The sequence below is a fragment of the Eublepharis macularius genome, chromosome 2 (genome assembly GCF_028583425.1).
Source record: "Eublepharis macularius isolate TG4126 chromosome 2, MPM_Emac_v1.0, whole genome shotgun sequence".
Taxonomy (NCBI): domain Eukaryota; kingdom Metazoa; phylum Chordata; class Lepidosauria; order Squamata; family Eublepharidae; genus Eublepharis; species Eublepharis macularius.
Genome location: NC_072791.1, coordinates 167,826,892 through 167,851,414, shown reverse-complemented (window position 1 = coordinate 167,851,414; position 24,523 = coordinate 167,826,892). Strand labels below are relative to the sequence as shown.

The window sequence follows — 24,523 nt, the reverse complement described above, 5'->3', positions numbered from 1 at the left end:
GGGAACGCTGATTAAATTTGCAGATGATACTAAATTGGGAGGGGTAGAAAATATGATAGAAAACCGTCAGGACACAGGATGATCTTGACAGGCGGGAAAACTGGGCTAAATCAAATAAAATGAATTTCAACAGAGATAAATATAAAATTCTGCATTTAGACAGGAAAAATCAAATGTATAATTATAGAATGGGGGAGACTTGTCTTGGCAGTAGTATGTGTGAAAAGGATCTAGGGGTCTTAGTAGACCATACACTGAACATGAGTCAGCCGTGTCATGAGGTAGCTAAAAAAGCAAATGTGATTTTGAGCTGTATCAACAGAAGTATAGTATACAAATCACACAAAGTGATGGTTTCGCTCTACTCTACTCTGGTTAGACCTCACCTAGAGTATTGTGTTCGGTTTGGGGTACCACAATTTAAGAAGGATATAGATAAGCTGGAATGTGCCCAGAGGAAGGCAACAAAGAAGGTGAGGGGTCTGGAGACAAAGCCCTATGAGGAAAGGTTGAAGGAGCTTGGTATGTTTAGCCTGGAGAGGAGACGACTGAGAAGTGATATGATAACTATCTTCAAGTACGTGAAGGGCTGTCTTATAAAAATGGCTCAGAGTTGTTTTCCGTTGCCCCAAAAGGTCAGACCAGAACCAATGGGTTTAAATTAAATCAAAAGAGTTTTTGGCTAAACATTAGGAAGAACTTCCAGGCAGTTAGAGCGTTCCCTCAGTGGAACAGGCTTCCTTGGGAGGTGGTGGGCTCTCCTTCTTTGGAGGTTTTTAAGCAGAGGCTAGATGGCCATCTGACAGCAATGCTTATTTTGTGAACCTAGGCAGATCATAAGAGGGAGGGCAGGAAGGGTTATATCAGTGCTTAGCAGGGCCGGATCTACGGGGGGGCAGGGGGGGTAGTCTGCCCCCGGCGCTGCCAGGGAGGGGGCGCTGGGAGCAGCTCCCAGCTGCTGGAGCATGCAGGCGGCACTGCGGGCAGCCTCGCAACCCCCGCGCTGCCTTTTGCCTGCCCTGCAGGGCAGGTGGTGCGTGGCAAGCTGGCCGCCCCCTGTCATGCGGGGAGGCGAATGCGGCGGGCAGCCTCGCAGCCCCCTGTGCTGCTTTTGCCTGCCCTGGAGGGCAGGGGGTGCCCGGCAAGCCAGCTGCCCCCTGTCTTGCGGGGCATGTGAAAGCAGCGCGGGGGGCTGCGAGGCCGCCCGAGCCATTCGCCTGCGGGGAGGAGAATGGCGTGGGAGGCCTGGCAGCCCCCCACGCTGCTTTCGTCTGCCCTGGAGGGCAGGGGGTGCACGGCAAGCCGGCTGCCCCCTGTACTGCGGCACAGGCGAAAGCAGCACGGGGAGCCGCGCTGCCTCTTGCCTGCCTTGGAAAGCAGGGGCTGCCCGGCAAGCCAGCCGCCCCCTGTCCTGCGGGGAGGCGAATGCCGCGGGCAGCCTCGCAGCTCCCCGCGCTGCTTTCGCCTGCCCTGGAGGGCAGGGGGTGTGCGGCAAGCTGGCTGCCCCCTGTCCTGCAGAGCAGGCGAAAGCAGTGCGGGGGGCTGCAAGGCCGCCTGCGCCATTCACCTGTGGGGAGGCGAATGGGGTGGGCGGCTTCTCAGCCCCACATGCTGCCTCCGTCCGCCCTGCGTGATGACGTCACCAAAGTGATGTCATCATGTAGCGTGGGGAGCGCGCACTGGTGCTTAGTTCTTGTGGCCCCTTCTTACGTGCCCAGGGTAATGGCGATTGCCACTTGGAGTTAGATAGTAATTTTCCCCAGGCCAGTTTTGCTAGGGTTCCTGATGGTGTTTTGCCATCTTCTGGACATGGAGCAGGGGGTCACTGGGGGCGTGGGGGGAGGTAATTGTGAATTTCCTGCATTGTGCAGGTGGTTGTACTAGATGACCCTGGAAGTTCCTTCCAATCCTATAATTCTATGATTCTATGATCTGAAGCTTTGCTAAGTTGTCTTTTGTGACAAGACTACAGAATCTTACAATACAAAGGTACCTTTTTTTAAAATTCAAGATGAAGTATACTCCTACCTTGAATGTGTCTTGAATGTGAATAATGTAACGTGAAGAATTTTGATGCCTTTCCTATAAAGAGTAAACCAACAGTGCCTTAAGAAAAGCAGGTTTGGGAAAGCTCCCTCAGTTTCAGATTTGGTTTGTTTTAGGAGTTTGATTTTTTTAATTAAGATTTTATTGTTATTTTGCTTTACAGTATACACCAAGATCTTTTGTGTAATACATGCCTGTAATATATCTCAAACACAGAAGCCAGTGAGATAAACAGGCTAGACTATATTATATAAAACAATGCATAAACTCCTAATTCAGTGAGATAAGCAAAATATAAGTATAATGTTTGTAAGCTGGTGCATTATATGGTTTTAATTGTCTTTTGTCATGTGTCTCCAGTTGCAAGCTACCTCAGAACCCAGCTGATAGAAAGTATGAGATATACAAAATTTAAGCAGACAAATAGTTTCAGGTATGTAGTAGTTTGAGTTACTTAATGGGGAAAGACATGTGCCTTGCCCAGGTTGCCCACCTTACATGCCCTTTTCTTTCTTATTCAGGATCAAGGACTGAGTAGTTGTATGAATACAGATTTTAGGCCAGAATCAGGGCTGGCTCAACGACGGGGCAGGGGTGGTAGTCTGCCCCCAACACCATCAAAGAGGGGGCACCAGGCGCAGCTGCCAGCTGCTGGGAGCGCGCAGGCAGCTGAGCAGAGGGCTGGGAGCTCACTTGCACCATTCGCCTGCCCCAAGGGCAGGGGGGCGTGGCAAGCCTGCCGCCCCATCAGCCTGCCGCCCGTGCGGCAAGCCGGCAGCCCCAGAGCATGATGATGTCATGGAAGTGATGTCATCACGCAGTGCCGGGAGCGTGCGTGTGCTCTGTGTGCGCACGTGGGGCCAGACTCGGGTTGCCTTGGGCACCGGCAACCCTAGATCTGGCCTTGGCCAGAATCAAACTAATCACTCTATTAAGTAACTGGGGATGATTTTTAAAGGAGGGGTAGCTGTGTTTGTGTTTTAACTTAGTTTTTTGAAGCATGTAGGGTTCTGCTTTGGACTCCTTTAAATAGTCTGTCTCAGTCCAATTTTTCTTTCAGGTCCTTAGCTTCCTGCTTGGACTGTTTCATTTAGGTCATAATCATGGCAGTGAAGAGTGAATTTATTTGTTTAGTGCATTTTTATCCCACTCTACCTCTAAGGAATTCAGGGTGGTATATTTAGTTCTCCCCTCCAATTTATCCACACAACAGTCCTGGCCCCAGCCTGGTGGAACGCTCTGTCAATGGAAACCCGGGCCCAGCGGGACATACTATCGTTCTGCCGGGCCTGTAAGACAGAGCTGTTCTGCCAGGCGTTTGGTGATTGAAGGGGGCGGTGCCATGTCGGCCTCCCACCTTTGGGGTGGGGAAGGTTCTCCCCACCACTGCACCTTGTTAATTTGTTTTATTATTTGTATATTGATTTTAGTTTTTGTTTTTATCGATTTTAATTGTTCACTGCCCAGAGCCCCTGGGGATGGGCGGTATATAAATTGAATAAATAATAAAATAATAATAATAACATCCCTATGAGGTAGATTTGACTTAGAGAGACTGACGAGCTGAGTAATAGTCAGGGCAGAGGAGGGATTTGAAACTGGGTTTTCTAAGTTCTAGTCTGACATTCTAACTACTACACTAAGCTTGCTTAACTTTTGCACACACACACACACACCTTTTGAGATTGTATTGCTGATTCATAGATTAAAAGATTCACAGATTAAAAGATCGTGTTTGCACAAGTACATTCAGTGATCCAAATATCAAGAGGAATTTGAAACTGAGAAATGATCATGTTGAGATGAATTAAACTTATTAAAACAAATTTAAGTTGTTCTTTGCTAGGTTCTGTGGTTCTTGGTTTCTGCGCTCAGGAAGTGAAATATGCAAACTGAGCAAGGAAGAAATGGAAAGTGTAACTGGACATTCTTCTAAGAAAATATCTTCTTAACTTTACCATGAATTAAAGTTAAGGCTGTTATCACAGAGAGAAACATATATGCAGCTATAATTTTACATATCTTCAGCGTTTACCTTACAAAATTATAAAAATGCTTCAAATGCATCTGCTACCAATAAAATATTGATCTGACATCTTAAGTATAAGTTTATTAATGTTTAAATAAACACCTGCAATAAATTAAACAATATGCATTTGTGATTCTGACGTCAATTAAAAGTTGAACTCTGTACTGCTATTGACGATCTAAACAACGGCAAACCGAGGGGAGAAACATTTCCTTGTAGGATTAGTAGAGAGCGCGACAGCAACAATGAAAGGCTGTGTCCTCCTCGCTGTTCTGTTGTTTGCCTTTTGCACTGTGAAAGGTAAGTGGCAACTTTTTCTTTGAAAGCTGGTTAAATATCAACCATTTAGAACAAAACCATCATCTTTCTGGTTTCCTTCTTATAAATTTACCAACATTTGCAGCTCTATATTGTTCTGTTGACCTCCTGAAGGAGATTTTCAGCATTTCCAGGTACGAAGGGAGCTTTGACTCTTGAAAGCTTATTCCCTGGCAATTTTGTTGGTCTACTGAACTCAGATCTTGCTCTTCTACTGCTGACCAACATGGCCGCCCACCTGGAACTTTACTTTTTTGGTGTCCAACTTAAGAATCCAAGGAGAAGGCCTCAGTTGTAATTTTATATGGTAATTATAATCTTGTATACTACCTAAGGAGGATGCTTATTATATTTGAGATACTATAGAAATTGAAAACAGAGATATGTATATAGGCCCAAATTCAACTTTAATTGCATGTGACTAGGCACATATAATGAAGCAGCATCATAAGCATTAGCATGCGCCCTAAAAGTCAGTTTAAAGAAAAAGGAATGAGCATCACAAAGTGAACATTTTCATCTGCATCATCAATGAATGCAAAAGTCTACTTCTATGTGTGCATCCCCTTTGCTGGCTCATGATGATCATGCACTGGTGACCTTACTCCCTACTATGTAAAACACTATATAGAAGACATGGCCTGTCTAGGGTTACCAGTCTTCCAGTGGTAGTGAGGGATCCCCTGTTTTCACCTCTGCGGCCCCCCCTCACCTGGCTGGTGCGGGGAAAGATGTAGGAATAGGTCTCCTGGGTGCGCTCCTGGGGTGGCATGGCAATGTCACTTCCCGGGAGTGACATCATCGTGCTGCCCCAAGAGTGCTCCCGTGCTTTGCGGCAGGCCAATTCGGCCTCCAACCAACCATTTGAGGACTAAATCGGCCCACTGTGAAGCACGTGCACATGCTTGCACCTGCACAATGATGTCACCCAAACCAGAAGAGACATCATAGTGCAGGAGTGCGCTCATGTGGTTTGCGCACCATGGAGAATGTGACTGCTTCCCACTGGGCATGTAAGGTAACCTGGTAACCCTAGGCCTGTCCAGTTTCTTTGCTGTAAGATACTGCGGAATAAATCTTACAAAGATTTTTCTGTAATCTTGAGTACAAGAAATAAGCAGACCTTCCCACAGTTTAAATTGTCAAGCTTCATCTTTTCCTCATCCAGCACTGCCATCTGACTCCACAGATGTTTCCAATGTTACAGTTAACTTGACAATAACTAAACTGCATTTTCATGAGTTTCGTTTTTCCCATTGAAATTTGCATGTCTGAAGAGGAAGAACCTTTCATGAAATAGCTGGACAAATTACACAGAAATGAAATCACTTCTCTTAGAATCATAGGGTTGGAAGGGACCTCTCGGGTCATCTAGTGCAACCCCCTGCTCAATTCAGGAAATTCACAACTACCCCCTCCTCGACTGCCCTAGTGACCCCTGCTCCATGCCCAGGAGATGGCAAAACTCCTCCAGGACCCCTTGCCAAACTGGCCTGTGGGAAATTGCTACCTGACCCCAAGGCGGCGATCAGCATTCCCCTGAGCATGTAAGAAGGCCATGAGAACTAAGCACTGATGTGCCCTCCCCCTCATGATCTGCTCAGGTTCACAGAATCAGCATTGCTGTCAGATGGCCATTTAGCCTCTGCTTGAAAACCTCCAAAGAAGGAGAGGTTTTTCTTCTTTTTCTCAAAGTCCTGGATACTAAGACAGAGCACTACAAAGCCCAAGGAACTTGTTTCAAGGAACAAGGAAACTGTGGGATCCCTGAGCTAAGTAGGGAAATACCCAAGTCTTGAAAGCAAGAGAACTATGTACTCTCCAAATTGGTCTGCCCAAGCTCAGTAGATCTTTCCCACCAACCAAAGTTGAACCTTCTGTACTCATTAAAAGCCCTTTCTGCCTTGGACACAAAGTTGGAGACCTCAGGCTCAAACCATTTGGTGCTTTACAAACAGACACTCCAGGCAATGGCAACTTTCTCTTTACTAAATCATTTAAACAAGTTAGGGTACCATGAAGATTTGTGGTGAAAAGTGTATCTCCTCCCTCTAACATGATCATTGAGAGGAGGGATAGTGGTAGGAGAGCCATGGGGCTGTCCCCTAAATCAAGTGATACAGCATGTTAAATATTTCCTCCCAACACGGTACATCTTCCCTGAAATGAACTATAAAATTGTGCTCAGGATTAGGGGTGTGCAGCCCGAAAAGATTAGGAAATACCATAATTCTGCAGCAGCAAGTATTTTTACTCACTTCGGTATGCTCTGTAAATATTTGGAGCATACCTAAGTGAGAGGGAGCAACTCCCCCACCTCCCACCCTCCCACCCCCCGGGGCAATCCCTCCACCCCCCCCCCACTTACCTGGCTGTCAGGGAGGGTGATAAGTGGGGTGGCACGCTGCTGCCATGCCATCGCCGCTGCAGGCAGCAGTGGCAGCACGGCAGAAGCACATTGGCTGCGATGGCCCGGAACCGGCTCTACCTCCGCCACCGCTCCGTGGCCCTGCAGGGCAGTGGGGAGGGCCAGAGCCACCTCCTCTGGCCCTTCCTGCCCCACCATGGCAGCCATTTGAGGGGCAGGAAGGGCTTTCTCTGCCTCCGCCACCACTACATGGCCCCACAGGGCAGCAGGGAGGGCCGGAGCCACCACTGCCACCAACTGCAAGGTAAGTGGGGGTGGGGCTGGGGGGCTGGGGCTAGGGGGGTGCAGGGCCCGGGATGGGGTGGGTTGATGTTTAAAGGGCCAAGCCTTTAAACTCAGCCCCGAAGCATTATGAATGCTTCAGAAAGCTTTGATTCAAGATTTCCTAATCGGGGCCAGATTCAGATATCCCAAATTTTTACGGATCGGGCCCAATTAGGGTATTTTATCCGAATCAGAAACCCAAAGCACACATCCCTTCTCAGGACTGCCCTTGTTCAATTAACTAGACTGAACTGTAAGTTCCATGCTCAGAACTTAATTCCCAGGCACACAGACTCTGATTAGGATCTGGTTCATAGTGTAGGGAGAGAAAAGGCTTAAGCTTAAGCCTTCCTCCTGTGCTATTTTCTGAACCTGAAATGGCCCCAAGCAGCTTCTATTTGACTTGATGGGCCACACATAAAGATTCCCAAATGGGGAAAATAGTCACAGCTTTTTCAAGCCAAGAAAATCATGGGGGGGGGGCGGCAAGAAGCATATGCATCATGACTCCAATTCTGATCTGAATCAAGCCCATGTGTACCTGGGAATTTAGTTCTGAGTCTGTCTAGTCAACCAGGTTGGGGCAGACATGATGATGCAAGAGGATTATACAACATATAATGACATAGGAACATATACTTAAGTCCTGAATGTGTAGGAGAAGGGAAGGTATGGAGATGGTACAGTACAATATTTTCCAACCTTCCAAAGAGGAGCCCCTAAATTAATTTTTCAAATCCTGAGGAACCCATACCTAGGAAAATGTTTATAGACCAGGAAAAGTTGACGGTGGGGAGTGCCGTTCAATTACTGCTAAATTGTTTCAGATGAGTTGCTGTGTTGATTGTAGTAGAAGAGCAAGATGTGGGTCCAGTAGCACCTTAAAGACCAACTAGACTTCCAGGATACGAGCTTTTGAGAGTCCAAGCTCCCTTTGTCAGATGCATGGAGTGGAAAAAGGAAGGAGTCATAAGGCAAAGGGTAAGAGGAGTATTGTAAATGAGAGTGTCAGGAAGCTAGCTATAATGCATGTTGTAATTATCTTGATAGAGCTTGGGTGCAAAATGCAGAAAATTAGTATCTGTAATGTGAGAAAAATCCTGTGTCCCGATTCAACACTGAGGGATCCATTGTTCCAATTATTGTCATTCGTATTGTCAATGCCATGTAACAATATTAAATGAACACATACACAATTCAACTAAATATAACCTTAATGCCAGTTTATTTATTCCATGATTTCTCACAGAACCCAAGGAACCTGTTTGGAAACACTGGTATAGTGCATGAAAGGGAGTGTTAAATTCTCTCCATCCAGCCCTGAATCTGAATATTGTAGTTTTAGGTTTTAGGAAGGGCTATTGCACAGCCAGCCTTTATTCTGACCTGCGGAGCTGGATTTCCCTCTTCCTTACATTCTCTCTCTCTCTCTCTCTCTCTCTCTCTCTCTCTCTCTCTCTCTCCTGTCTGATCTTTTCATGCCACTCTCTTCTGTAAAGTCAAGCTGTTCTGTGTCTCCTTTCAGGGACAGATGTTTCTTCAAACTTAACTCCAATTTTTGGTTTATACTTGTCCTCCACAGAGACTTTTAGTCAGACATCAGCTTCAAGTTGCCAAGTGGAAATGCAATCCTAAAGTGCATTTGAGCCTGATTTGGGTCACCACAGTGGCACTTCTGTTTCCCCCTGTGACATTTATCTGACCCAATACAGCCCCAGGGGTGCTATGACCTCTTGGGGACCAGTTCAGGCTGGGAAAACAGTGCAGGGGAAGGCAGAAATCTCTTCTCACCAAGCACAATGGTTCTGATTCAAATTGGGGACCTGCATGCTCGAAAACTGAGTTCCCAGCAGGGAACACCAACTGGCACATGACTAAAGTTACTATTGATTATAAACGTAACATGTAGCTCAGGCCATTAATAGTATGCCTCTAGGGGCAGTTAGAGGAAGGAGGAGCACCTAATATGGAACCACTGAGAGCTAACTAGTAGGCAGCTTCCCTGGCTGTTTTTTTCACATTGTGATAGCTTTTAATCTTTAAACATCCTGTTCCTGCAGGAGGATTTTGCGTATGCCTAACCATTATTAGGAAGGCTTTTTTGTTTTCTATGTTTTTTTTTTAATCTGCATTCCTGGTAGCTTACATCAGAGTCTCTACACGAGACATCTTACACGGGGACGCTCAAGTGTAGGGAGACGCAATGTTAGCTGGGAAGCATACTTTAAATTAACAAACCCTCTGAGGAGCAATCTCTGCTGGCTCTTTTTAAACTACTCTTCCCAGCTAACATTGCATCTTCCTACATTGGGCTTGCCAGCCTCCAGGTGATAGCTGGAGATCTCCTGGAATTACAACTGATCTCCAGGCAACGGAGATCAGTTCCCCTGGAGAAAATGGCTGCTTTGAAGGGTGACCTCTATGGAATTATACCCCACTGAGGCCCCTCCCCAAACCCCACCCTCTTCAGACTTCACCCCCAAAATCTCCAGGAATTTCCCAACCTGGACCTGGCAACCCTACCCTACATAAGAGCATCTATTTTATGGCCCATTTGTGGAAACTGCTTTCTTAATGTCTACCTCCATCTACTAATTGCCAGATTATAATCTTAAACTGTGTTCCTTATTGCGGCTGTTAATTTTATTTATTCATTTTTGAATAAACATAGACATCTTCTTTATTGACTTGATTCCTGTAAATAGCAATTCCTTGTCATGCTGAGCTGTGTGTACTCTGTGAGGTGGATCAAGGATCACATAATTGATTGGAACCTTAAAAACCACCATTAATGGTGTTTTCAGTTTCTTATGTCTGGGATTTAAAGAAAAGTAGAAGAACTTTTGAAGGGCATCTGAAAACACATCAAAACGCTGAAATTCTTTTTGAAAGTAGTGAATGCAAAACCAAAGCTAGTAGAAGGTTGTGGCTCAGTTCTGCCTTAAAACAGATCTTTCTGCTAGGATTCTGAGAAGGACATAAATATTCTAGAAAGCCTATCACATTTTCCCCAACATTGCTCTAAAACGTGTAACTTTAAAAATTGGTTTAACTTCCCCAAATGTCCAGAATATACAACTTCTGAGAAATCATATGAAAATATGAAAATAATTGCAGAACTAGCTGTGCCCAAAGGCTTTTTCAGTCTATCGCAGGTTTTTAACAAGATGGTGCCAAAAATAAGATTGTCTTTCTTTGGAACATATAGGTCTTGGTTGGGAAATTCCTGGAGATTTCCCATCAAAACTTGAGGGAAGCTGACAAGTGTCCAACCTGTGTCAGGCGTCACTTGTAGCTTGGCTCATAGGCTGTTTCCTCATGCCCTTAAAGGGACGGCGCATTACCGGAACGCTGGCAACTCTCCTTTTGCAAAACGGATGTGGGCCGTTTGGCTTCCCTATTTTCAACATCTTTTCTGGGACTGCGGAAAGTGCATTCCCAAAAAACTTGCCAGCATTCAGTGAGTGGGCTGTCCCTTTAAGGGCACGTGGAAACAGCCATAATGATAATGATAAAATTAACAGCTTTATCAAGACTTTAAAAAATTCAAGATATAGAAGAAAACTGGCAGCTATAATATTATCTGAAAAATGAACTGGAAATGTGAAACATATATAATATTTATACAAATAGTATTTTTTCACCCTGAAGTAACTGAATTATTATTTTTTAAAATTCACAAAAATTGTTCTTTCATGAGTTAAATGTTTTTGTATGGTGTTAGAAATTTGTAATATTTAGTGAAAATATGCAGAATAGAAATGAGGAGGCCTGTGTTTGTCTTCTCCCCACTTTAATCATGATGTTGGAGCAGTCACTGTCTCTGAATCTAACCTATTTTCAGGATTGTTGTGAGGCTAAGAGAAAACTTCTTTGAGAGAGGGTGAGTTAAAGATGTAAAAGACAGAGTGCTGTAAAAAACGGGACTGAGGAGGAATACACTTGCCTGGGTACTTGCTATTACTGCAGCTTTCTGCCCTTCCAGCTGGGAAAAGCTTCCCAGTGTTGGGAATCTCAAAGGAGAGGAGACTGTGACTGTTGAAATGAGATGTCCTCTGGCCCGATGCATCATGCGAAGCTCAAACGGAGTTGCCCCATCCTGTCTCAGGGACCCAGTTCTGACAAATGAAAAACAGTTCTCAACAGGGTTTCCAGATCATCCCTGGCAACTGGAATGGTACAGGGGGAGATGGTGGGGAAAAGAGACTTACTTGTGTGCATATGTTAGTACATGTTCATGTGCACTCACCAATGAGGTGCTGATGTCACTTCCAGTAGTGATGTCATCACATCGCTGCCATGCCAAAACTGCTTTTTGGGGGGGCAAGAGGAATTAAAGAGGAATTGAATCCACTTGCCTGGCTACCATATATCTTCCAGATATATTAATGAAATTAACACTTTATTCCAGAAATTTTATGTGGAGTTCCTTACTGCCTTGGATTTCTCTAAAAAGGATGCAGCCTCCACTTAATGAGGGAAGATTTAGATTTCCTGATCTTAATTTATTAAAGCAGGCATACTTGTTAACTTGTATTAATTATTGGGGGGAAGGAAAATGAGACATCCTTCCCCAAAGTCCTTGCAGGTCCTCCACCTGGAAATTCTAATAACCAAGTGGCACGGATCTGCAGATACTTAAACCTGTGGAACGGTGTAATTTACACAGAAGTAAGGTTTTCTATAAAGTTGGGGTCCCCCGAGACTTGCAGGAAAATCTGAAAACTTAAAAGAAACCAGAGTAAAAAAGCCTAGAACACAGGAGCTGTTGTTCTGCACATATGCAGCAGCAGCTCCTGTGCTGGAGCATGGCTCCTGGTATCACTTCTGGCCTCGGAGCAGAGGGAGCTGCTGCCACTGAAGCTGAGCTGTGTAGAGCTGTGGGAGGCAGGTTGCAGCAAGGGGAAGTGGGCAGGAGGCAGGACACGCTGACAATGTGGTGGGAGTGTGCAGGCAGACTGCACCATTGATGGAGAGAGGCAGGAAGCAACCAGAGGGGGTCCTGCCAGGGCTGCCAGTGAGGGGAGGGGACTGCGGGGACAAATTATCTGGAGCCTATCAGCTCTTGAGGGCCCTTGGAGCCAGAGTAATGCTGCATTCAGCAAATGCATTTCAATCTATTTTCCTTCTAATGCAGTTGTGCACTGCACCACTAGGTGTGCTGAGAAGATAGAACAAATAGCAGGAGCTGTATGTGCTTGCCCTGCATTTCTGCAAAGTTTTCTATCAGGCTGAGGCAAACCTTGGCTACCTGGAAGTGACGCCATCACTGCAGAGTACAGATGCAAACATTCTAGTTTGCCCAGACTGCCTGCTGGAGGTCAGTGGGCAGAGGGGCAAATTTCTGGGAGTTGGCCCAACGCTGGAGGGCTGCTGGCAACCCTAGGCTGCAGTGGGGGGAGGGTGCTTGGACCTTCTTGTTGCATACACAGCTGTGGCCTATACCATCATTTCTGGGGTGTTCCTGGGTTTATAGAGGCTTAGGGAAATGACTTCTGCAATGTCCCGGAGCCTGCCTCGTTCTGTAGCAGTGTTGCAGATTTGCTGGCGTATCACCAGTGGCCAGTCACAGCAGGGACCCACCAGCAGCCAGACAGCGTAACTTGAGGATTGTGCCAAAGTAACTCCAGGATTGAGCCAGAGTAACTCCAGGATAAGTGAGTGTAACGATTTGTCAGCTCCCTAAGCACTTTTAGCAATAACGGTGCTGTTAGTCTATCTATGACTGAAGACTACATTGTTATTTCTTGTTTCATACTTACAGTTGTATATTGGTTTGCGTGTATGTATCTCTGTATTTCTGGACTTTCTTCCTTTTCTAGCCACAACCATTACTATGATTTCTACTGCAACTTCTGTACAACCATCATCTTCAACAAAAACCCTCAGCACAGCTTCCTCAGGTAATCTCTGGTGCTTTGTGGCTTGTTTTGATCACATGAACTAGATATTAAGGAATACCAACTGCAATTGAAAGAATTGTTCTAAGGTACACACAGTGTCTTAAATGTGATTAGTAGACTTCTGACCCCCCCTCCCAAAGAGCAACCCGATACACACCATAACAGAAACAGCTTTGAGAAAGGCCTCTTATTTTCAGTTTAGATTTGCTACATGACATGGTGCTGTTCTGCTGTTTAAGTAGAACTTATCCAAAGTCCCTTTATATGTATGGAAAAGTGAGTGGTTTGAGTGTATGTATTTCTGTGTTTCTGGACTTTTTTCCTTTTCTACCGCTTCTAACGCAACTCTGGAACAACGAACATCTTCAACATTAACCCTCAGCCCAACTTCCTCAGACTTATTGTTGAAGGCTTTCACGGCCGGAGAACGATGGTTCTTGTGGGTTTTCCGGGCTGTATTGCCGTGGTCTTGGCATTGTAGTTCCTGATGTTTCGCCAGCAGCTGTGGCTGGCATCTTCAGAGGTGAAGATGCCAGCCACAGCTGCTGGCGTAACGTCAGGAACTACAACGCCAAGACCACGGCAATACAGCCCGGAAAACCCACAACAACCTTCCTCAGACTTCTTACTCCCCCCCCCCCATAAATGCCCCAAAGCCTGCCTATTCTGCAGCAGTGTAGTAGTTTTGCTGGAGTACCTCCAGTGGTCAGCCACAGCAGGGACCCACCAGCAGTCAGACAGTGTGCCTTATGGATCCACCAGCGTAACTCCAGGATTGTGCCAGAGTAACTCCTGGATAAATTGGGTAAATTTCCCAATAACCCTTCTCGAATGATTTGCATGACTACCATTTGAGTAAGGTCTTGAGTTGAATGCAGGCTAAAGCCAACACACTGCTTATTTGTAATGATGCAAGTCCTTGCACCACAGTTTCCTCATCTTTCTGTTCCACTTGTTGCCAAAAGGGTAGAATACTAGCTATCATCTTTTGTCCTGCTCCTAATTGAACTAATGCTGAAGCTATTGGTGTTCCCATTTTCTGAATGTCTGCAGTAGTGTAGCTAATCTTATTAGCTAGTACTTCTATATCCATTGCGTCCAATGCCCCTGTAGCTAATCCTGATATTCCCAGCATGGTATCCGACCCCCTGGCAAAGCGGGTCTTGGCCAGCTGAACTGTGTACCACAAATCTACCCAATTTTTCCATCCCTCATGACTTGTTGTAACATACGGTGCACATTCAGGAACAGCTTGTGATATGTTCAATCCCATCAGGTCCAATCTGATTTCTTTCAAATAACAAACAGGAGTCAGCACTCAGCATCGCTTTCATCTTATGGTCCTTTTTCACGACATGGGGTCCAATTAAAGGATATTTCCGTGGTTTCAGCAAATCATTTTCCCCTGCCAAAACTTCAAATTGAAGAACCTTTCCTGGTTGTCATAATCGATAAATACCAGCTTCTGCAGGGACAGATGGAAATTGTCGTTGGCACTGGTATCAGAAAGTTATGAGCAGCTGTTGACGGTTACATTGGCTGCCATCTAACATCTCGACCCATTCCGGTGGGCCCCATTCACCAATTTCGGTAGTATCTAACTCCCATTTTGTTTGCTGACAGGTTCCGTTTATAATAAATTCTGCACCGGATGGAGTTAATAGTACACTGTTGAGATATTGCCATTTCTCTGCCATCTGAGTCCCATTGAACCCCGTAAGTGTAAAAACAGGAATGTAGCCTGCAGCCATAAATGCAAAAGCGTTAACTTTCAAAACAGCACAGTTCGTCTCATTGGAAACCGTGAATTTCCCAAATCTCTCTTTTACAATTATCCCTTTATAATGGTATTCCATGGAACAATTTGCCATTGAATGTGTGTCTTCTGGCTCGACTCCATTCCACATGCAGATATTGTGAGCATACCCTGGTATGTCTCTCAACATGTGCATATGTATGTGCGAATTTCTCCCCATAATAGTCACACGTGATCCAATTAACTCCTCTCCTGTCAATTTGCAGTCCATAACATCATCATCTCCTTGAGCCATCATCCAGACAACACTTCCTTCCATGGGATCCCATTATACCAAATTTTTATCACACCAAGCCAATCTGTCAGGACATATTGCAGCTGTTCCTGTCAGAGTGCAAAGCCCAACTTCTGGTTTTGGAAAAGAAAATCCTTCCTCTCCCCTTTGATCATCCATTGGGGAAACTATCGGTGGTCCCACCAGGTGTCTTTCTCCTGGTTTGACTTCCCCCTCTGCCTGCATGTGTGTTCCTGGACCTTCTCCCAAATCCTGGGTTTCCTCAACAACATCCCCCTCTAGTGGTGGATGTAATGTTGGAGTTGTGGCTATTCTCTTTGGAGGTAGCGCTGCATTAGGTACTGGTGGTCGAAGAACTGCTTTGCCTATGCACTGTTCTATAGGTTCTCCGTTGCCTGTTAACTTTGCCACACAACCCCCTTGTTCTAAACATTGGGCTTTTGATTCCCCTCTAGGCCAAACGCAAATGTATGAATCATTCAAATTGTGTGCCTCGAGAAGGATGTCCATAAATATCTTAAAAAAAAATTTTTTTTATTGGATTAGAAATCAATATCATGCTCATTACAATCAATTCCCTTTAAATATTCCAGTTCTAACCCCCTCCCTTCCCCCCCTTTTGTTGACTTCCAACAGTTTTCCAACCCCTTGTCCATTTTTTCCCTTACTCATTTCAGACTTACTTTATTCTATTAAACGTATACTTTCATTCTCTTCTAAGCTTATCTATTATAACACAGTGCTATCTCTATTCCCTTTCCCACTTAACTTATCAAACTAAGTATTACATTCCTGACATATATTCTTTAATAATGTAACATTTTATCTGATTTTTGTACTCTATACTCTGTCTTACTCATTCTAGTCTCGTCAATATGGGACAATCAATTTGTCCCCTATTCTGCATGGCTCTAAGTACTTCTATAAACATTGTATACATTCAATATAAGTCAATCAATTTAACTTGTACTCTATATGTTACTATTTACTTCCTTCCACCTTTCTTATATTCATTCTATTTTAATTATATAGCTTACCTATTATACAGTTATTCGCCAGAAACATACTTAGTTAACTTATCCCCTTACAGTTCTTAAAATAACACCTCTATAGTTTAATACCGTATATAATAATCTAATAAAACAATTGCTTAGAACTTCTTCTTTAACTTCCCTCCCCCCGGTAAAGTCACTTCTCTCTTCTTTTATTGTATTTCAGTAATTTTCAAACTGCCACAGTTCTCCTCCCACCTCCCATTTTTTCACCAAATATTGCTTCAGCTTCTCCCAATCCATATTAAACTGTCCTGGATCGAGATCTCTCAGTTTCCTTGTCATTTTGTCCATTTCCGCCATGTACAGCAATTTGTAAATCCAGTCCTCCATAGTTGGCACTTCTTGTACTTTCCACTTTTGCGCATACAAAAGTCTAGCCCCTGCTGTCATATAAAATAACAATGTCCTGTATTGTGCTGGAATATCCTCCATTCCCAAGTTCAGTAGTAGGAGTTCTGGGTTCTTATTAATTTGAAATTGTAAAATTTCGCTTATTGCTTCTATTATTTCCCCCCAGTACTGCCTAGCTACCTCACAAGTCCACCACATGTGATACAACGATCCTTCATGCTTTTTACATTTCCAGCATTTATTAGACATATTAGAATTCCCTAGCGCAATTTTCTTTGGTGTCAAATACCAACGGTAAATCATTTTATAAACATTTTCCTTAATATTGGTGCATGTCGTAATCTTCATCGTATTTTTCCACAAGTGTTCCCACGCCCCCATTGTTATCTCTTTGTTAAAATTTACTGCCCACTTCACCATTTGAACTTTAACTATCTCATCTTCTGTCAACCATTTTAACAACACTTCATAAGTCTTAGAGATTTCCTTTTTGTCCTCTCGCAAAATTACCTCCTCTAATTCCGAATTCTCGATTCTTATCCCTCCCTTCACGCAGTCCGAGTTATAAAGATCTCTGATCTGTCTATATTGAAACCAATCATAACTTGGAGACAACTCCTCCTGCGTTTTAATTCTTAATTTAGAAGATTCTATTCTTGTTATCTCCTTATACGTTAAACATTGTTCATTATCGACAGTTCTCGGGGATGTCCATAAATATCAATCCAGAAGTCCCTGTATGTATGTAAGGCCGTCCCTCATATGGACATTGTTTTCCAGTCTCACTCACCAGTATTACTTGAGGTCTGGTGGGTATCCAGGAAATCTGATATCTTTTACAGGCTCCTGCGAATAAACCTGACCCATGGTTGTTGTGGGTTTTCCGGGCTGTATTGCCGTGGTCTTGGCATTGTAGTTCCTGACGTTTCGCCAGCAGCTGTGGCTGGCATCTTCAGAGGTGTACCACCAAAAGACAGAGATCTCTCAGTGTCACAGTGTGGAAAAGATGTTGGCAGGTCATTTGTATCTACTCAGGAGGGGTGGGGTTGAGCTGAGTCATCCTGTAAGAGTTTCCCAGGGTGTGGAATGCTAATGGCAGGAGGCTTCACTGTATCCTGAGGAGGTTCTTTTGCATATGGATTGGGGCTTGATGTGCTAATCTTCTCTGCAGGGCTATTGTTGAGTATAGAGTGTTTTGTTAGCCTGGTGTTTTTCAGAACTGGAAACCATGCTCTGTTCATTCTTAAGGTTTCTTCTTTCCTGTTGAAGTTTTGCTTATGCTTGTGAATTTCAATGGCTTCCCTGTGCAGTCTGACAAAGTAGTTGGAAGTGTTGTCCAGTATTTTGGTGTCCTGGAATAAGATACTGTGCCCTGTTTGAGTTAGGCTATGTTCAGCCACTGCTGGTTTTTCAGGTTGTCCAAGTCTGCAGTGTCTTTCATGTTCTTTTATTCTTGTCTGGATGCTACGCTTTGTGGTCCCGATGTAAACTTGTCCACAGCTGCAGGGTATACGGTATACTCCTGCAGAGGTGAGGGGGTCTCTACTGTCTTTTGCTGATCGTAGCATCTGTTGTATTTTTCGAGTGGGTCTGAATACTGCTTGAAGGTTATGCTTTTTCATAAGCTTTCCCATCTGATCAGTAATTCCTTTGATATATGGCAAAAACACTTTTCCTGTAGGAGACTGTTTTTCCTTGGTTGTTTGATTCATCCTGGGTTTGATTGCTCTTCGGATTTCATTTCTGGAGTAGCCATTTGCCTGAAGTGCGTGGTTTAGATGATTAATTTCCTCATTGAGAAAGTGCAGCTCACATATCCGTCTTGCACGATCCACTAATGTTTTCATTATGCCTCTTTTCTGTCGGGGGTGGTGATTGGAGTTTTTGTGTAAGTACCGATCAGTGTGAGTTGGTTTCCTGTAGACCTTGTGACCTAACTGAAAGTTTGCTTTGCGGATGACCAAGGTATCCAGAAATGGGAGTTTTCCCTCGATTTCTTTCTCCATTGTGAATTGTATGTTCAGGTGGATGTTGTTGAGATGATTCAAAAACCCCATCAATTCTTCCTCCCCATGGCTCCAAATGATAAATGTATCATCCACAAACTGGAACCATACACTAGGTTTGTGGGGTGCTGATTCTAGAGCTGTTTTTTCAAAATGTTCCATGTAGAAGTTTGCTATAACTGGGCTGAGAGGGCTCCCCATGGGAGAACATGAAAGACACTGCACATTTGGACAACCTGAAAAATCAGCAGTGGCTGAACATAGCCTAACTCAAACAGGGCACAGTATCTTATTCCAGGACACCAAAATACTGGACAACACTTCCAACTACTTTGTCAGACTGCACTTTGTCTTTTGGTGCTACACCTCTGAAGATGCCAGCCACAGCTGCTGGCGAAACGTCAGGAACTACAATGCCAAGACCACGGCAATACAGCCCGGAAAACCCACAACAACCATGGAACATTTTAGTTGTGGGTATGCATATGCGACACTTTACGTTTCCATATTGAATTAAGAGTGTACATGTGCCATCAGGGAGACGAATAATTCTCATGTCCAGAACTGACATGGAGGGCTGTGGATAGTGAAACCCGTGAATTGATATTCCTTCTGTTACTTCACGAACTGTAGTTGCATCCCATAAACAGTGCCATCCTCTTGGAAGTCCAGCCTGGGGTGACGTCACTCCCCAACCTGTCCTCTCAGAAGTGGGTAATCCCTCAAATGCACCTACAGAATTCCTTAATGGACTTCCTCCCAGGGGAATGTCTGGATTTGAAGCAAGGGGTGCTTCATCTTCCTCTTCCCCCTCTGGGTCACAAGTCAGTAGGGAAATTTCCTACTCACATGCTCATTCTTCCCACAAAACTGCCCCCATCAAGACTGGATCTTGATCTTTGGTTCCTATAAACAGATGTTCCAACTCTCCCACTGGAAGAGATATCTGGCAATTTTTGGGCTCCTGTTGAATTTGGATGGAATATATGCCCCTGTGATATTGAAATGTTATACTCACCTTTCCCTCAAGATGTTCCCATAGCTCCTGTGGTGAGTCTTCAGGTGCCTACTCAGGACTGTCAATGACAGGTGCTTTGGGTAATTGCCCCTTTGCACCAGAACATCACAGGTGTGGCACTGCACCACATGGGGGTCATTTGGAAGGGCCCGAAAGTGCCTCCATACAGACAGGTTGAAACGTGGCCCACTAACTGTTCCAGGAGAAGGAGGATGAAGAGTTACTAGTTGCGCTGCAGAACTGGAACCAGAAGATGGAGTGAGGGGTGGACTGCAGGCAGGGACAGCACCAGGAGTTTGGGATGAGGATGGGATGGATGTTTTATCAAACTCCAACCATTCCTCCACGGACCCCTCGCCCTCCTCCTCAAAAAGTTTAAAGAGATCCTCTTCCCCCAGTGGCAAGACCTCTTTGGCCTCCTCCACAGGTGAATTTTGGGGAGCAGGAGTCTCTGCTGCCCCAGACTCCGCCCAGTACTGCTTCCCACGGGGCAACGGGGCAATCTTTGCACTTTCCCCTATGACCACCCTTGGCCCCCGGCTGAAGCCTTATTGTGCCAGCAAACAAGAATTAAGGAGGAAAGAAAAGGAGAGAACAGTGTGAACCCTCAGCTGAGGTGCCCACTGAGCTTGGCCCCAGAGCCAAGCTGGGACTAAAGGGAGGGGGTAGTGCCCTAGCCCAGCACTCCCAGAAACCTGACCAGATCAGGCGCTGATAATAATCAATCAGTGTGAACCCTCAGCTGAGGTGCCCACTGAGCTTGGCCCCAGGACCTGGCAGCAGCCCTAGAACCAGAGGAGATAGATCCCTATCCCACCACGCACAAAAAAATTCAAGCTCCAATGCACTCTCCCTGTCTCTCTCCCAAAATGCTAGCTCTCTCCCACTCCACTGCCTGCTGAAACTGAAAGCTAGAGCTTGGAGCACGCTTCCTTTTATTACCAGAGGTCCCATAGAGCAAAGCAGGAGGTCTGTGGTTGACAGTCAGAACTGCCTAACAGGGTTTGCAGGGATGAGATTGGAGTTCCCATGGCTACAGAACACCCCCTCTGCCCTCTCTCCCCCCTGGTCTCTGCTCCCCATGTAATCAATTTGGAGGTCCACACTTGGAAGGAAGACCTGCCTATCAAGCTAAGTTGGGCTTTGATTGGGGTTTCCAGGGCAACAGAAGGAGTGCAGACAGAGTTCAGGCAGTCCCTGCCTCCGTTGGCAAGGGAATTGATTGAAGGTGCCTGACTGTCTGCCTTCATGAACAGCGGACGAACGCAATGAACAAGGCTTGCGACGACCACCTGTTCGTTTAGAATGGGGCCTCACAAACGGCTTGCTCACAAACAGCCAATTGGGCTGTTCATGGTTTTTTTCCGTTCGTAATGCTGTTCGTGCCCATCTCTACATACAAAGCCTTAAATGTGACTCGTAGACTTCCTACTCCACCCCCCATAGAGCAACCCGATACACACCATAAAAGAAATAGCTTTAGGAAAGTCCCCTTATTTTCAGTTTAGATTTGCTACAAGATGTGGTGCTATTCTGCTGTTGAAGCAGAACTCATCCAAAGTCCTTTTATATGTATGGAAAAGGAGCATGGTTCTTTGGATCCTGGTTATAATGTGTGAAATAGGCCTGAGTCTATACACCACATATGGCTATATCTGCATTATAAAGTGTCAATTGGCAGAGGAGCAGATAAGCTACAGAATTTTACAAATGATATTTTCTTTTGCGTTAGTTGGTAATTATACTAGCAAGCTAGGCTTTACATATTTCAGGGTTTGTTCCAAGCTTTGCAACAGTAGGATATGAAGACTAGGATGCATGTCAAACTAAATGTTAGACAGTGATCCGAGTAAACAGATCAGTGTTCTACAAAGTTCATTTTGCTTAACTAATGTCTCTAATTTGGAACACTGATACTTGTTTGTTACTGGTTTTGCTTACAGTACTTTCCAAAGCATGATTACTCATTTCTAATCTATTCAAGTCTATAGGCTTAGAAGGGTGTAAATCTTCTTAGGACTACAGTTAGTCTATATGTGACAGAAGACTATCCTTGTTTCTTGTTTAACACATTGAAATATATGAGTTTGAATATATATGTCTGTGTGTTTCTGGCCCATTCTCCCCTTTCAAACCACCACTTCCACAGCAAATTCCTCACAGCCAACATCTTCAGCAACACTGCTTCTTCAGGTTTATTTATTTTATTTATTTATATTTCAATTTATATACCGCCCATCCCTGGGGCTCTGGGCGGTGAACAGTTAAAAAAGTTAACAAAGTGCAGTGGTGGGGAGAACCCTCCCCCACCCCAAAGGTGGGAGGCCGATATGGCACCGCCCCCTTCAATCACCGAATGCCTGGCGGAACAGCTCTGTCTTACAGGCCCGGCGGAACAATAATATGTCCCGCTGTGCCTGGGTTTCCATTGACAGAGCGTTCCACCAGGCTGGGGCCAGGACTGAAAAGGCCCTGGCCCTGGTTGAAGCGAGGTGGGCTTCCTTAGGGCCGGGGACCACAAGTAAATATTTATTCGCTGATCGAAGCAATCTCCGGGGAACGTACAGGTTATTCTGAGATGCTTTATAGACTGCTTTGTTCAAATGTAACCATAAGGGGCTTGAGGCAGTTTACAACATACATATAAAATACAAAAAGAGTCCAGTAGCACCTTTAAGACTAACCAATTTTATTTTAGCATAAGCTTTCGAGAATCAAGTTCTCTTCTTCAGATGCCTGATACAGAGACTGTATCAGGCATCTGAAGAAGAGAACTTGATTCTCGAAAGCTTATGCTAAAATAAAATTGGTTAGTCTTAAAGGTGCTACTGGACTCTTTTTGATTTTGCTACCACAGACTAACACGGCTAACTTCTCTGCATATAAAATACAAACATTAAAACCAATAATACAATATTTAAATGAAATACAGACATTAAAAACCAATAAGATTGCAAAATGCAAAACATTAAAACATCATACATCTAAAAGAACAGTGCCATCCCTAAATCCTACTCATGTAGTAGAAGTATGACTTCTCCCTGTAGAGAACAAATCACCATGTACCGTTACAGAAGCAGCTTTGGGAAAGTCTCCTCAATTTTATATGCGACTTGCTAGGTACCTGTAAGCATTCTAAACTAAGACATGTTAGTCATGTGGTGGCAACTTTTGCTCTCCCCCTTGGGTGGTAGTGGTAGGTGCTACCTCTGTGATGCTAAGTGCTGTCTCTGTGGATTTCCTACCAAAAAATATAATGCTGCATGATCTAAGTATGCTTGTTAGGTCTAAGTGTGTTTGTTAGGTCGCTGAACAGGACCCCTTGCCGCACATCCTATCCTCTGATCTATGGGTTTCCTTGCTGTGGCTTATCTAATGCTGGAGGGGGCTGTGACTGTTTACAGGAAGGGCAAGTGCCCAGGGACTGGAGAGGGTTGTGACTAGTTGCAGCTGTGGTCAGCATACCAAGTTATGCTGGGGCTTTTGGGTAGGACTGCAGCAGGAAGAGTGCTTGGATCTTCCTGTTGCATGGTGCCTATGGGCTATACCACAGATTTCTGTGTTCCTGGGCTAGAGAGCCTTAGGAAGCTGACTAACTCCTGCCATGCCCTTGGGTCTGTCCCATTCTGCAGTGGCACAGTGGCTGGCTATGCTGCAGTATCTCTGGTGGCTAGATGCCAGTCATTTGGGATCTTCTGGTATATCTCCAGGATCTGCCAGAGTAACTCCAAGAAATGCTGTGTAATAGTTATTTATTTTATTTCATTTCATTATTTAGAGTCTGCCTTTCTCACTGAGACTCAAGGCAGATTACACAATATAAGTGAATATAATCAATAGGATGAGGCATCTAAAAACCATGTAATAGGATTAGGATTGACAAAATGTGAAACAAATGTGAAACAAAGCATCAACTAAACATGAGAGCCAGTTTGGTGTAAGGGTTAAGAGCATGGGACTCTAATCTGGAGAGCCGAGTTTGATTCCCCACTACTCCTCCTGAAGCCAGCTGGGTGACCTTGGGCTAGTCACAGCTCTCTGGAGCTCTTTCAGCCCCACCCACCTCACAGGGTGTTTTGTTGTGGGGATAATAATGGCGTACTTTGTAAACCACTCTGAGTGGGCACTAAGTTGTCCTGAAGGGCGGTATATAAATCAAATGTTATTATTATATTATTATGATATGTTAATGCAGAAAGTGATATTACATAAGTAGAAATACATTGCAGTGAGAGCAAGATTATACATCCTGCAACAGATAACACATACTATACACAGCAGTATAGGCAGCAGCTCCATTTCCATTATTGATCTTGGAATATATGTGTGTTGCAAGGTCTGACATTCAGTCATTATGGGGTTAATGTGTTTACCTACCATGCTATTGTTTAGATTGACCTGAAAGAGAACCTGGCACAAAGCCAATAGCCTAGAAGCCCGGAAAACTGAAGGGTGTTTGTAAACTGTTATTGGTCAATAGGTCAGGTGGTTTTCTTTTCAAGGTCAAGAAGACAGAGGAAGAATCTCCATTCCTATCAATCTCTTTGTCTGTACTCGTGTGATCAGCAAGATGTAACCTTAGACTTTGTTATTTTGTAGCAATCCTGTGCACCTTTTTTTCCTTTAGAAGTAAATGATTTTTAAAGCAAACTGATGCTCTGACTCTCTATTGATTCAAGATCCATCGCACCTCTCATTTTAAGCTATTTTAACTCTTTCCCCCAACAACTGAAGCATGCTTAGTCAGCTCTGGAAGTGACCATCATTGCTGCAGGATGTGGATTCAAGCATACCAGTTTGCCTAGTCTGCCTACTGGTGGTCAGTGGGCAGAGGGGCAAATTTCTGGGAGTTTGCCCAATGCTGGAGGGCTGCTGGCAACCCTAGGCTGCAGTGGGGGGAGGGTGCTTGGATCTTCTTGTTACATACACAGCTGTGGCCTATACCATTATTTCTGGAGTGTTCCTGGGCTTGTAGAGGCTTAGGGAAAGGACTCCTGCAATGCCCCAGAGCCTGCCTCATTTTGCAGCAGTGTTGTAGATTTGCTGGTGTATCT

General features: G+C 44.7%; 1 protein-coding gene across 3 annotated transcripts in view; it reads left to right on the top strand.

The window, feature by feature from the left end:
* The first annotated feature begins 4,293 nt into the window (after positions 1 to 4,293).
* MUC13 (mucin 13, cell surface associated) overlaps positions 4,294 to 24,523 on the top strand; it is an 88,486-nt gene continuing 68,256 nt past the window's right edge. For 2 of the 3 annotated variants that reach the window (XM_054971357.1, XM_054971355.1), the window contains exons 1-2: positions 4,294 to 4,375; positions 12,908 to 12,988. In XM_054971357.1, the coding sequence (XP_054827332.1) occupies positions 4,321 to 4,375; positions 12,908 to 12,988 (136 nt within the window). In that variant the 5' untranslated portion in view covers positions 4,294 to 4,320. The remainder of the gene's footprint in view (positions 4,376 to 12,907; positions 12,989 to 24,523) is intronic. The other variant, XM_054971356.1, reaches the window with a different exon arrangement.